Genomic DNA, 14,095 nt, shown 5'->3' with positions numbered 1-14,095 from the left:
TGGGTGCTTTCCACTTTTCTCTTCACTATTTACACAGCAGCCTTTAGGTACATACTGAGACGTGCCACATAAGTTCTTAGATGGCACTGCCATTGTGGGCTGTGTTAGGAGTGGACAGGAGGGAGGGGCACAGAAGCCTGGTGGAGGACTTTATTTCATTGTATAAGTTGAACCAACTGCAGCTGAACACATCAAAGACCAAGAAGACGGTGGAGAACTTTCGAAGGTCCAGGCCACTCCCATAACCAGTGTCTATTGAGGGGGGTGATGTGGAGGTGGTCAGGGCCTTGTAAGTACTTTGGAATGGTCGGAGAACACAGACATTCTATAAAGGAAGGGGCAGAGCTGGCTCTATTTCCTAAGGAAGTTGAAGTCCTTTAACATCTGTAGGAATCTCCTGCTGATGTTTTACCAGTACGTGGTTGCCAGTACTCTTTTTTATGCTGTGGTGTGCTGGGGAGGCAGCATTGAGGAAAGAGACTCAATGCAGCTGAACAAGCCAGGCAAGATGGCTCAGTGGTCTTCATGGAGTTGGACTCTCTGGTGACTGTGGCAGAGAGAAGCACCCTAGACAACTTGCCTTCTTTCACAACTGTCACCCACTGTACACAATCATAATGAAGCAGAGAGGTATGTTCAGTGACAAATTGTTTTTACAGAGCTGCTCAACAGGAAGACTCAGGAGATCCTCAGGCTCTTCAACTTTTTGCAGCGGGGTGGGGGATAGCGAGAATTGAGTATGTAAGTTATATACAATGCATAGGTGTTATGTGCTGCATCTTCTCACATTTGTACACCTGGTGCTGAGAGTTGAAATGCTGAATACTGATATACTGAAATACAAATATTCCATTGGCAAATATTCTTTCATCAGCTTCCAGACCTGTGCCTCTATGTAGCTACTGTGATCTTTGCCATTGTCACACAAGTGTCACACATAACATACTGCTGGTAGTTGCCCAAACTTTAGTGAACTGAAAGGAATATGTAATCAGTTTGTCAGCTAGTCCAATATATTCACCTATTTATTGACTAATCCTTTAAAGATTCGCACAATCCACCTTCAAATGCATATGTACGAGAGAGAAACATAAATTTAGCATTTTTGTACATGGCACAATAAGCCTGTGCTTGTGCACAACTCTTTTGCATATATGTAAAAATGAAAAAAAAAAAAATTGTCACGCCTCAGGCGGATTCGGGCTGCATTTCCCAGAATGCGTTAGGAGATCACGTGCATGAGCAACTTCCCTTGGAATCGGAGTCCAGAATGGACTCCATTGCCCACAATCCCTCGGGAGATCACATGACTTTGTACAATCGCTCACGCACCTATCAGCGCTCCCAATCCCCTGATTATTAATACTGTGCGCCTGTGTTTGTTGTCATATGACTCATTTAGCCTAGTATTTAAGCCTGGGCTTTAGTCATTGTCATTGTGAGGTATTGCGCCTGTCTGAACATACTGAGTGTTTACTAATCTGTTTGTTATGGCCTATTATGACCCATTCTTTGTTTTTCTGAGCTGGTCTTTTGCTTGTCTCTTTTTTGTACCTTTGCCGGCTGGTTTTTGGATTTTTGTTCTTTTGGCCTGTTACTTCGGCCACAATTTCTGCTCACTCCCTTGGTTTTGACTGCCTTGTGTTATGATCACTTCAGTGATTTCTTTGGTGCTTTTTGGTTACGACCCACATGTTTTTTTGACCACGCCTTTGAAAAGAAAAAAAAAAACAAAAAAACCCTGTCTGCATTTTTCATCTGCGAGCGTCTGAATTCTGTTGCACCATCACAGAATTCCTCACCAAGCATGCAGTAGCAGGCCCGGAAACCTTTTCAAAAGGATTTGACGGCACATGGACTTCTTGGACGACACCAACGTGTCCTGTCCAGGGTGACGTATTCGCTCGAGTCCATTGCATATCAACAGGCTGAACAGCAGGCTCAATTGGCCCAACTGGCAACTAATGTAAGAGGATTGACAGGCCAACTACAAAGTATGAACATCGCTGAACCAGCAGCAAGTTCAGGGACTTCCACGTTGACAGCCGAATCCTCCAATGTAGTTTTCCCAGTAAGTAAACCAGATAAGTTCGATGGGGTTCCTGATGAGTGTAGATGGTTCCTGCTTCAGTGCTTGGTATATAATTCTCCTGCTATTTCCGATCAAGAATCGCTTTTAGTTTCTCAATTAGCTGGTAAGGCTTTGGAATGGGCTACAGCTAGTTGGGCTCAGATACACCGTCTCTCATATGAACAACTTCTTGAAGACTTCAGAATGGTGTCTGATCATCCCTACAAAGGGAAAGTTAGTGGGGAGTTCTTGATAAAATTTACGTCAGGGAAATCGTTCTGTGGTCAATTATTCATTGGACTTTAGAACTTCAGCCATAAGCAGTGACTGGAACGAGGCAGCCCTTTTGGTTGTTTCACCAAGGACTAAACAGTCATAATATACGGTCATCCACGATCTCTTGTCACTTCAGCCATGATCAATCCGGCGCAGAGGGGAATTTCATCCACGTCAAGATGGTAGAACAGCTACAAGATCCAGTGAAGAATCTCCAAACCCGGCTTAAGGTAGCAGCGTTGGATGGAGGACCAGTGGGTGTCAGCATGATTTCCCAAGTCACAGATCTGTTAGAAGTACAAACCAGTGCCCTACACATATAGACCTTGTCTTTTTTTAGTTCTTGAACACTCTGAATTTGAACATCCTAGGAGTCCCATGGCTTGAAAAACATAACCCTACAATATCCTGGTCTGAGCACACCATTACTAGATGGTCTGACTTTTGCATGCAATCCTGTCTCTGTACTCGGGCTGTAACCCTTAGTTCAACATCAGTAGAAAGCCCCAGTGCTGAAGCTGTGTGAAATCCCTCCTGAATATATTGATTTGAAAGAAGTCTTTAACAAACACAATGCCACTAGATTACCCCCTCATAGGCCCTATGACTGTGCAATAGACCTAATAGAAAACATTGTTTTCCCTAAGGCCCTAGAGTTTATCCTATAACCCAAGAAGAGCAAAATGCCCTTGATGTGTACAATGAAGAAGCACTCAGCCAAGGGTTCATCAGACCATCCACACCACCCATAGCCCCAAGTTTTTTTTCTCTATTAAGAAAAAAGATAAGGCCCTTAACCAAATTTCCCAATCCTATCCTTAGCCACTTCCCCTGGTCCCTGTGGCCTTAGAACAACTTCAAGGAGCTAGATATTTCACTAAATTAGATGTGTGAAGTGCCTATAATCTCATCAGAGTAAAAGAGGGAGATGAGTCAAAGACTTCATTTGTGACCACCAGGGGGCACTAAAAATACAGGGTGATTTGGGCAGAGATGGCCCAAAAGTCATTAACAAGTTCTGTTACAGGCATGACACCTTTCCGGTGTTTTGTAGAGTATGAACCACCTTTAGCCCCTTGGACTTGTGTACAGACTGACATCCCTGCCATGGATGAATGGACGACTTGAAGCGAGCAAGTATGGGAAGATGCTCATCAGCAAATAGAAGAGATACTTCAGAAACACAAGGAGCAAGTGGACCATCATTGAGGCCCAACTCCTGTGTATCAACCTGGGGATAGATACTGCCTGTTATGACTTTTTTTTTTTTTTTGAGCTGGTCTTTTGCTGGCTGGTTTTTGGATCTGTGTAACTTCTTTTGGCTTGTTTCTTCAACCACGATTTCTGCTCACTCCCTTGGTTTTGGCTGCTTTGTGTTATGATCACTTCAGTGATTCTCTGTTGCTTTGTGGGTTGTAACCAAAAGTGTTTTTTTGACCATGCCTTTGCTGAATGTTAACAAAACCCTGTTTGCATTTTTCATCTGTGAGCATCTGAATTCTGTCACATGAATTTCATATTTTTTATTAAATAGCTTGAAATAGTAGCAATAATTACTTGGTTTGAATTCATTATTTTTGTGATGTCACAAACATATTTAGTCATATGCAAAATTGAGCACTGTCAAATTACTCATTTTTTTTTTCATTTTCCAAATGAAAATAACACCTTCTCTACAAGGAACAAACATAAAGATATTGTGCACTAAAATTTGCACAAATGTTATTTGCTGAGTTTAACATATTGGAAGAAAATAAAGCATGTAGTATAACTTTTGCACAGGCTGTTATTTTTCTTTGTTAAATCCTGTAAATAAACAATAACTGTGCATTAAAATTTGCAAGAGTGTGTTCTTAGATAATTTTCACTCATGAACAAAACATGTTATTTAACCGGGGTTCCCAAAACTTTTGCATAAGACTGTATGACTATCTGGCTATTCAGCCTCCAGCAGTTTAACCCGGTCCATTCATGTTGAAGTTATAAGTGTTTCAGTATGCATTTTTACTGTTTTTCACTGCCATTCATAACAGAGATTCTTCACATATATCAGTCTTAAGGGCACAGTTCTAAAAAAAACTGCCTGTTTGATTATAATTCAATAATCTTTTTTTGGACATAAACCCACACGGTTCATAAATTAACTTCAGGGAGATAAATAGAATACAAGAAACATGTAGGATATGTCCCCTTAAAAGCTAAATTAACATCTTCCACACACCTCTCCACAAATATTCCAGCCTGCACTGCATGGACAATGCTGCGAAAACGTGGCTTCTCCTCCGACCGTCTCAGCATCAGCCCCATCTGCCGCGTGAAAGTAGAGGCCAGCCAGTCCCGCACCTCTGAGGGCACCGAGTCTGACTGGATGTCACTGAGCTCATCCTCTGTATCCACCAGTCGCCTGCAGGAGGTTACACAAACACATGTAGACACAGAGGAGAGGAGGTGATCAGTGTCTGCAGGGAACGACCAGACAACTCATGTCACTTTAAATCACATCCAAGGCAGTTGTGACAAGACAATGACAAGACGGCTCCAAGGATGGGAGATCACACAAGTGGTAAAGACACATAAAGAAAGCAACAAGAGATGTGTGGTCAGATTAGGACAAAGAACACATGCAGTCATTCACCTGTTTCCTCTTTATCTCATAACATTGAGGCTTAGAGCATGGCTGGCCATCGGCTTTGTTTAGAGCGCTCAATAACATTTACATTTGGCCTTATGCCTTTGGCCCTTGGCCATACATGTGACTGCATTTCCACAATACTGAAAATGAAGAGAGGGGGCTGAGAGGTAACTGAGTAAATGGTCAGTCATTGCAATCATTTCAGACAAGAGCCTTTTGAGACAACTCAATTTAAACCATTATTATATCACAGAAGCATAGAACTTGAGGTATTGACGTTACCGTGTCTCCTCAATATACACCGACTCCAATACAGATGCTGCATACTCCAAGTTTTTCTTCAGGTCCACGACAGAGGCCTCGCCCCGCTCCAGTTGTTTTACAAGACATCGCAATCTGCAATCAAATACAAGAACATCCTGTTAATTGGATAATCCTGTTAAAATAAAGACAGCTTTGCAGAGTTACCATGGAGCCTATTTTCATAAATGTCATTGTCATCTCAAACAAAATGTCAATGAAATAAATGAAATGGTCAAGGAGAACATTAATGTATGTCATGTGTGCACTTTCCTCATCAACTAAGACCAGCTTGTTGCCATGGGTTTTATATGGAGTAAAAATAGCCTTAAAGCCTCCAGGCCTAAATAATAGGGTGGGTCACTATGGACTGCTCCTTCCTGTAAATGATTCTAACCCATGAATCAATGTAATTTTCTTCCATCCATGAGCATAAATACCACAGACCATATCTGACAAGCAGCCTCTTCTTGTTCTCACATCTAACAAATGAACAACATCAATGAAACCACTGGAAACCTCCAAATAATGTAATTTTTCTGAGAACACGCAAAGCCTTATTTGGCAGACACCAGTTGCACTCACACATGTACCCATTAAACTTTGGCTGTATATATAAAACATGGCTAATTCATTATCTGTTAAATGTTGTGTTCACTCAGGTGACGTCGCCACTACTTCTATATTTGTTTCAGTGTGTCTAGGTGAATGGTTTGCCCCTGCTGACAGCTGAGGTACGTGTTATCACTGTGTTTGTGACTGCTGTGCTCTTGTTTATGAGCTGCATTCAACCGGAGCTGACGTCTTTGCTGACGTGAAGGCTGGATCACGGTCGTGTTGTAGGCCCCTTGGAAGACAGCGTGCTTATGTGCTGACCCGTGTGATGAGCAATGTGTGCATGCGTGTGTGTGTGTGTGTGTGTAAGAGAGAGAGAGCATGTGTTTGTGAGTGAGCAAGGCGCACATGGGAGACAGGTTTGACCCAATTCCTGCCACAGCTGCTCAGGCCATGCAAAGTCCAGCAGCATGTAGGGGATGAGCTGGAGAAAAAATGCATAAACTGGGCTCTTTAGATTGAAAAATATTAACCCCTTCATAGCTTAATTTACTATGCAAGCCCAACACGAAGGGTGGGGGGAAAGAGGACAGTCATAGCTGCTTGTATTTCAAGATTGACCAGATATACTGTTTTTGTGGCATGTAGATATGTTCACAAAACACAATGTTAAAATTATATTTAATGTTTCTAAAATTGGGTTACAATATAAATTATTTTAGGATCAGGTGGCAAAATAAAAGAATTAGTATGAATAAATAAAAAATAAAATAAAATAAAAAAAGGTATTTGCTTCCATTGCACAGAACTGGGAGTACTGGAACCTTTGGAATCAGGAGACTGGAACTGTGCTTACTCCTTTGGATATTAGCTCAGTACAGAAAGTTCCAGTTTTTTTTTTTTTTTGGTTTCAAGTACCTGCAAGACGAGTATTAAAAGACCATAATGGTATTCAAGGGTGTTCTCCTCTGGGACTGCTAATGTTTGCAGATTAAACCAGTGACACATTAGTAAATTCTTTACTCTTCCAGGTGACGATAAAGTCACCAAGCTCTAGAACATAAGCTAAAAATGTACGTTAATGCTTTTGATCTTTATTCTTAAAATGATTACTTTGTAAAGAGTTTGTTAAGGTGACAAAAGCTAATTGGGAAACTAACACTATTAACATTTTTGCTAGACTCTATAGAAAATGTTTTTGCTTATATTTTCACACTCAACAATGAAACATTTAAGCTTTGCTTGACTCTACATCTTAATCTATGTAAATGTAGGCATTTATGTGAGTGCATGTGTACAAAACAGTGTAGTAGTTTTAAGGCAGCCAATAGGTTAAGGTAACTAGCAAGGTTGCTAATTAGCCTGATTAGACATTTTAAAGTGGTTTAAAATGAAAAATGACCAAACTGTTGTTTTGACAAATCCACCTGACTAAAGTACTAAAATACAATATATAGGTTCTGTTGGTTCCTATTTGAGTAAGCTCTTGTTTTTAATGTGCTGTGGAAGATGCTGTAAGATAATGGCATCCCTGTGGCATTGCAGGCTCTCAATGTGTCTTTTCTGTAATATATTTGTCTAATGTTCAGGACATTGACAGTATATCTATATCTAAAGAAGTGTATTATGATGTAATTGATCACAATAACAAGAACATAACGTCACATTTTACACTGGGAACAGACCTGATTCAAATCACCAAACACACCAAACGTGCTGGAGCAGCATTCAGGTCTTTACCCCTGTCATAATGCAAAGACTGGGCATGAACCTCTAAGTGCTGTTGATTCAGGATTGAAGCAGGCCCATATCCAAGCCATGCACAAAGAGCCATTAGTGATTTCTGAGTCATTTCTGTGCCCTACCTGGCTCAGTCAGCATCTGTGTGATACCATGTTAATGGAATGATCATGCTTGGCTGAAAAACGGAAGGTCGGAAGCAGGGTTGAGGATGCAGCATTTGAACAATGTTATCAAAATCAGTGAGGCAGTGAAGGAACACCTTCCCCCTGCCATCTCAGAGGAATTCCCTCGCCCAGACAAACACACAATCAATGGCACAAGTCAATACCATCCCATTAGAGGATTAGTACTTCCCAGAATCTGGCCAGAGCAGGAACGATAAGAGAGAAAGTTTTTAGATGCACATGGACTCTGCTATGACTACACAATATATGACCTTTCTTAGGAAGAGACAGAGAAGAAAATATAATTATGATTAGACTTCAGCTCTTCTTTCTCAGTTGCTAGACTATGATTAGATAGATAGTGGAGAGGAGAGTTTATTCAGCACACAGAACTCTTATCACTGTAGACAGAGAGCTGAGGTTTTGAAAGCCTGAAAAAAGTCTGTTAGTATTGACAGAGATCGTTGATTGAAAACACTGAGGTATGGGACTGCTTCTGTAAGTATCTGTGCGTGTGTATGGGAGAGAGAGAAAGAGAGAGGGAGATGCCTTTTGTCAGTATTGATCTTGCTGGAGTGCTTAAAGCCAAAGAGTATGAGGGGTTCTTTTCTTTGATGAGGCACCTGATTGCTTTTCATTCATATTGACTATGCCATACTTGACAAGTTTGGTCTCACTGTATTGTGCTATAAAACACAAGCAAGCATGTATTACTCAAAGGTGAAAGCCTACACCACACCACCATTTCAATAAGTGTTTCCAATTTTCAAACACAAATGCATTAGCATTCTATGAACAAAAGACCTCTGGGGGAAATGCTCCTTTTTTAGGATTTCATTTAATACAACAAGCAAAAAGGTGTAATCCCACAAACTCAAACTTATGAAGGACATGTGTCCCTAGGTGTGTTCTTTCGCGGTCTTTGACCTGTTATCACTTGGTGTGAATGACTATGTTGCAAATGCCTTTTGACAAAGACTGCAAGCTATTAACATTCTTTACACTATTAAAGTTGTAAGTAAGCACAGAAATGGAGAATTGTATCTCAAATTCAATCATCAACTTAAGAGACTTTAATAAATGTTCTATGTTTAGTTTACTTAAAGCTTCACTATGTAAGATTTTTTGGTTAAATTGAAAAAAGCTGGCCCTGCGATGGACTGGCGGCCTGTCCAGAGTGTAGCCTGCCTTCCACCCGATGACTGCTGGGAAAGGGTCCAGCACCTCCCTGCAACCCTGAGGGAGAAGCAGCTTAGAAAGTGGATGGATGGATGGATGGATGGATGAAAAAAGCTGTATTATTCTGTCAGGAGAAAAAAAAATGTTATTAAAATTGTGTGCGTGCTGCTGCAAGTCACCCTGTAATGCCCAAAATAATAATTTAAAAGTCAGAGGTCAGAGTCAGAGTCAGATTTTGCTTTTTCATACCCGTCACACATCACATGTGCAGGCTCAAAAAGAAGGTCATGCTCATAGTATGGGCCTCAAATGCAAAATCAACATTACTTTGATGGAGATATGATGACAAGAGCAGATCAATTCACTTACATAAAGTATAAAGTAACCATAAACTAAGCTATCAACTAACAGTGGACTCAATTACTAATTGATAAGTGCTTAATCAGTTACTAAGTAATAGCTAATGCTTAATGAAGAGTTAACTAATAACTAAATAATGAGAAATTGTCAATTATTATATAATTAATGATTGATTAGCGACCCTTAATGTAGTGTTGCCATGAACTTCAACATGTTGCATGCAATTACACATTTACACCAGAGAGGTCTCCAAATCCACAAATCCCTGAATGTGCTTAGTGAACCTTTAATTCAAGCTTTCATTTAAATATGTACGACTTCTCTATTTAAATAAATTATATTACATCATCATCTCATAATTTACCTTTTTTTAGCAAATTAAACATTTACAAAGCTCTGAGTGCTAATTCTTTCATCAAGCAAAGGAAAAACAAAACTCAGAGCAAGCAATTAATCTAAATTATTGAGCTAACAGAGATGTCAAAATGTAATTTACAATTAATTTATAAGTAATTCAGACATATGCTGTTTCTATTTCTTAAAGCTGGAAATATTCTGCTTTAAATTTAAAGTAGGATCAATGTCATTATTGCAGGCAGACTTATCTGGGCTCTAATGTAAGCTGAATTTTATAAGGTTACTGTAATAAGGTTACTGTATTTGCTAACACTTTCATATGATTTCTAATACAGAAGGTATTACAGAACATTGTTAAGATCAGATATTTATGTATGCCTTGAACACCTTGTAAAGGCAGACTGTTTTTGAATAATAATAAGTAGTTTTTGTTTGGTTGGATTATTGTTTTTAAATGTACTCCATCTGTGTGACTTTTTTTCCCCAATAGATGGTACCAGATTGCCTGGGCTGAAAGTTTGATAGACTTAGCAACAGTAAATAAAAGCGGTGGGATACTTATATAAATAGTCAATTGTGTTGATGTGACCTATTTCATTCATGAGGAATTTAGGTACACATTCACATAAATCCAATGAATCATGTTGAATACTTTCCAGTGACAACAATTACACTGGAAAACGTGATACACTGAATTTACTTGTTAGCAGACATGAGAGCATATAGGCAGAATTTACAAGAGGTGTGAGCATGGATATGTACGCTACAGTGTCTGAGAGAGCTGTGGTGCCACTTGCTTTCTCTTGGACTACAGTGAGAACAAGGAAACGCTATTATGAAGTGAGCTCCTGGAGAGAGATGTGAGCGCCCCTCCCCCACTTTTTCACCTTCATAACACTGCAGGTCACTTTTAATCCTCCTTTTAATGTCTACTCCCCTACTTTTTTCTTTCCTCCATATCTCTCATCACACTCCCCCACTGTTTAGCCATTTCCCTCAACTTCTTCATTCTTCTCCTCCTGCTCTCCCTCCCCCTATGCTTTCAGACAGTTCCTCTTTTTGTTCTTTGCAGTGCAAGGTCAGTAGGCAGTGCTCCATAGTCGCAAGAGAGTATGACATTTTATCACACTCAGGGGCTTTTCTTTCAACTTCAGCACCCAGTCTGAAGAGATAAAACAAAGTCAACTTCGGATCAAAATTGACCTTTCGTACCATGCTAGTTCACATACCTCATCATATTAAGACACATATCATTTCACCATTCAACAAAAAAATCTCCATTTTTTTTTTTTAATTTTCTAAATCATTTGATCACAGCAGCTTTACTTTGTATGAAATGATTAACAACCCAATAAAAATGTTTCAATATTGCCTGGAATAACATGTATTTACATAAACTAAAACTATTAATTAATTAAAGAAGATTTTTGCCCTCTCAAGTTAACTTACCATTTTGGAGAAATTTGTTTTTCTTTAGACAATGACGATATTTAGTTAATATTTCCGTTTCATGTTCAGTTTATGCTCTGGATGGACCTTTGCTATGCTTAGAATTCTGCACACAGCAATGAACCTTACTGGCTGCAGCAGGAAAGGCAGGTATTTCTTTTAGAATAACCACAGGCTGTTTATTTCAAATGAGCTTCTGAGTGAATGACGAAACGCCCCTGCTCTGCCTCTGTGAGTGGGGCTGATCTGCCACAAACGAGACAGCGAAGTGATGAACTCCAGATTCAGCTTTGTCAGATTCTTGGCTTGACATGTCTTTGACGCTGAAAGATGAGAATGGAAATGTGAGGCTATTACCGTAGAGAGAGAAAATCTGGTAGTGCTCTGTATTGTGAGGGTGTAATGTGGATTCATCATCAGCAGTGTGATGCAGTGTATGAAGCTGTGTTAATGCTGATTGGGCTGTTTGTGTTGACCTTGCCTGAGCTTGTGGGCTTGTGTCTTATGAAACAGCATGCTGCCATCCTTATGTTCCATCACCATTGAGGTTGCCGTGGCAATGAGGGATGCAAGGCTGTGTCAGATGACTGGCACATGTAGGAGGGGACATATGTGCAATCTGTGGGGAAGGGGCAAAACACCTTCCTGACTCTTAGAAGGGGGGCATGATCACAATGGCATGCTGGGAGCCATGTTCCGAACATACGGGGCTTAAAGTTCCAGCCGGATGGTGCTGAAACAGGAATGAGGTGAGATCACTGCTGTTGCTTTACCTCACTACCGATCCCACAGGGCGCACAGAGGGAACGGTGCTAAATTGGGCCTAAAGGATAGAAGAGGTCTGGACCAAATGCAACAACACAACATTCCCTCATTGTGGGACTGCATCCGCAATCACGAACCCCTGAGGTAAATAACTGCCTCTTCTGCCTTCAACAGTCTGACTGCATTGGAAACTGAACTCTAAAATATGTCAGATGTTTTATCAGTTTTACACAGTAATGCCCAAAAAACTGGCTACAAATCATCAGCTTAGTTGATAGTGAATGATGTGCTGGACAAAACCAACAATGCATCAGCGACAGTGCATCTTACAAGTCTCAACCTTTTCCTTCTCATTTAAGACATTTTCATTAATTTAGTATTTTCTGTTGATGTCAGAAATAATTCCATATAATGATATATATACATGCCAATACTTCAACCAATCAGGTGTCAGTATGATGTACGCATGATGTGACAGCCTAGGAAGTTAGTTAAAGCTAAAGTTAATAACACCAGCTCTAGAACAGGTGTTATTAACCTTTCTCACAACCCATTTTCTCTTGGTTACATTTTTTTCATAACCCTTCTTTAGCAACCCACACCCTTAAAGCCCATCCCCCACACACTCCCAACCAACAAACACCTGAATACGCATTAACTAAAATACAGAAGAATTATCAAATAGTAAGTTTGTTCAGTTACTGGGTCTACATTACTTAGCACTTTAGTAGCCACAATTTTTTAGCTTGAGGCCAAAAATCAAGATCCCCACTCAGTAACAAGCTCACCCAATAGAAATTCATTACCAATATTAAATTGTCTTCTGTGGCCTTTCAGCAGAACTTGTATGCTCTGTGTTTGGTAGGATATATACCATATTGCCAAAAGTATCCGCTCATCTGCCTTCACACACATATGAAATTGAGTAAGATCCCATTCTTAATCCATGGGGTTTAATATAATGTCAGCCCACCCTTTGCAGTTATAACAGCTTCAACTCTTCTGGCAAGGCTTTACACAAGGATTAGAAGTGTGTTTATGGGAATTTTTGACCATTCTTCCAGAAGCACATTTGTGAGGTCAGACACTGATGTTGGATAAGAAGGTCTGGCTCGCAGTCTCTGCTCGAATTCATCCCAAATGTGTTCCATTGGGTTATGGTCAGGACTCTGTGCAGGCCAGTCAAGTTCCTCCACACCATCTATATCTTTATGGACCTTGCTTTGTGCACTGGTGTGCAGTCATGTTGTAAAAGGAAGGGGCCATCCCCAAACTGTTCCCAGAAAGTTTGGAGCATGATATTGTCCAAAATCTCTTGGTCTGTTGAAGCATTAAGAGTTCCTTTCACTGGAACTAAGGGGCCGAGCCCAGCTCCTGAAAAACAACCCCATCCCATAATCCCCCCGCCACCAAACTCTACATTTGGCACAATGCAGTCAGACAATTAGCGCCAAGCCCAGAGTCATCCATCGGGCTGCCATACAGAGAAGCATGATTCATCACTCCAGAGAACACGTCTCCATTGCTCTAGAGTCCAGTGGCAGCACTTTACACCACTGCACTCAATGCTTTGCATTGTGCTTGGTGATGTAATGCTGGGATGCAGCTGCTCAGCCTTGGAAACGCATTCTATGAAGCTCTCTATGTACTGTTCTTGAGCTAATCTGAAGGCCACATGAAGTTTGGAGGTCTGTAGCGATTAACTGCAGAACATTGTTGACCTCTGCGCATTATGTGACTCAGCATCCACTGACCCTGAGCTGTCATTTTATGCTGCCTACCACTTCATGTCTAAGTTGCTTTCATTCCCAATCACTTCCACTTTGTTATAAAACCAGACAGTTGACTATGTAATATTTAGTAACGAGGAAATTTCACAACTGGACTTGTTGAACATGTGGCATCCCATGACTGTACCGCGCTGGAATTCACTGAGCTCCCGAAAGCAACCCATTCTTTCACTAATGTTTGTAGAAGCAGTCTGCATGCCTAGGTGCTTGGTTTTATACACATGTGGCCATGGAAGTGATTGGAACACCTGAATTCAATAATTTCAATGGGTGAGTGAATACTTTTGTAAATATAGTGTATTGTAGCACGACTCTTGCGGCCCCACTGGGACCATGTCGAGACCCTCAAGGACGTCCTGAGCCCCAGGATAAGAACCCCTGCTCTAGAGACAGTAACCTTTAAATTCACAGCTTCCAAACTCTGTAAATTCACTAATATCAATGTGGTTCATTT

At 40.5% G+C, this 14,095-nt stretch overlaps 1 protein-coding gene across 7 annotated transcripts in view; it reads right to left on the bottom strand.

Annotated features, from left to right (window-relative positions):
- Nucleotides 1-14,095, bottom strand: part of pde1ca (phosphodiesterase 1C, calmodulin-dependent a) — a 137,358-nt gene that overhangs the window by 20,224 nt on the left and 103,039 nt on the right. For all 7 annotated transcript variants that reach the window (XM_037537035.1, XM_037537034.1, XM_037537036.1 and 4 more), the window contains 2 exons: nucleotides 5,262-5,375; nucleotides 4,569-4,751 (listed from right to left, as the gene is read on the bottom strand). In XM_037537035.1, the coding sequence (XP_037392932.1) occupies nucleotides 4,569-4,751; nucleotides 5,262-5,375 (297 nt within the window). The remainder of the gene's footprint in view (nucleotides 1-4,568; nucleotides 4,752-5,261; nucleotides 5,376-14,095) is intronic.

Source organism: Pygocentrus nattereri, chromosome 3 (genome assembly GCF_015220715.1).
Source record: "Pygocentrus nattereri isolate fPygNat1 chromosome 3, fPygNat1.pri, whole genome shotgun sequence".
NCBI classification, from domain to species: Eukaryota; Metazoa; Chordata; class Actinopteri; order Characiformes; family Serrasalmidae; genus Pygocentrus; species Pygocentrus nattereri.
The sequence above is the reverse complement of the archived record's forward strand: the minus strand, read 5'-3'. Positions and strand labels throughout refer to the sequence as shown.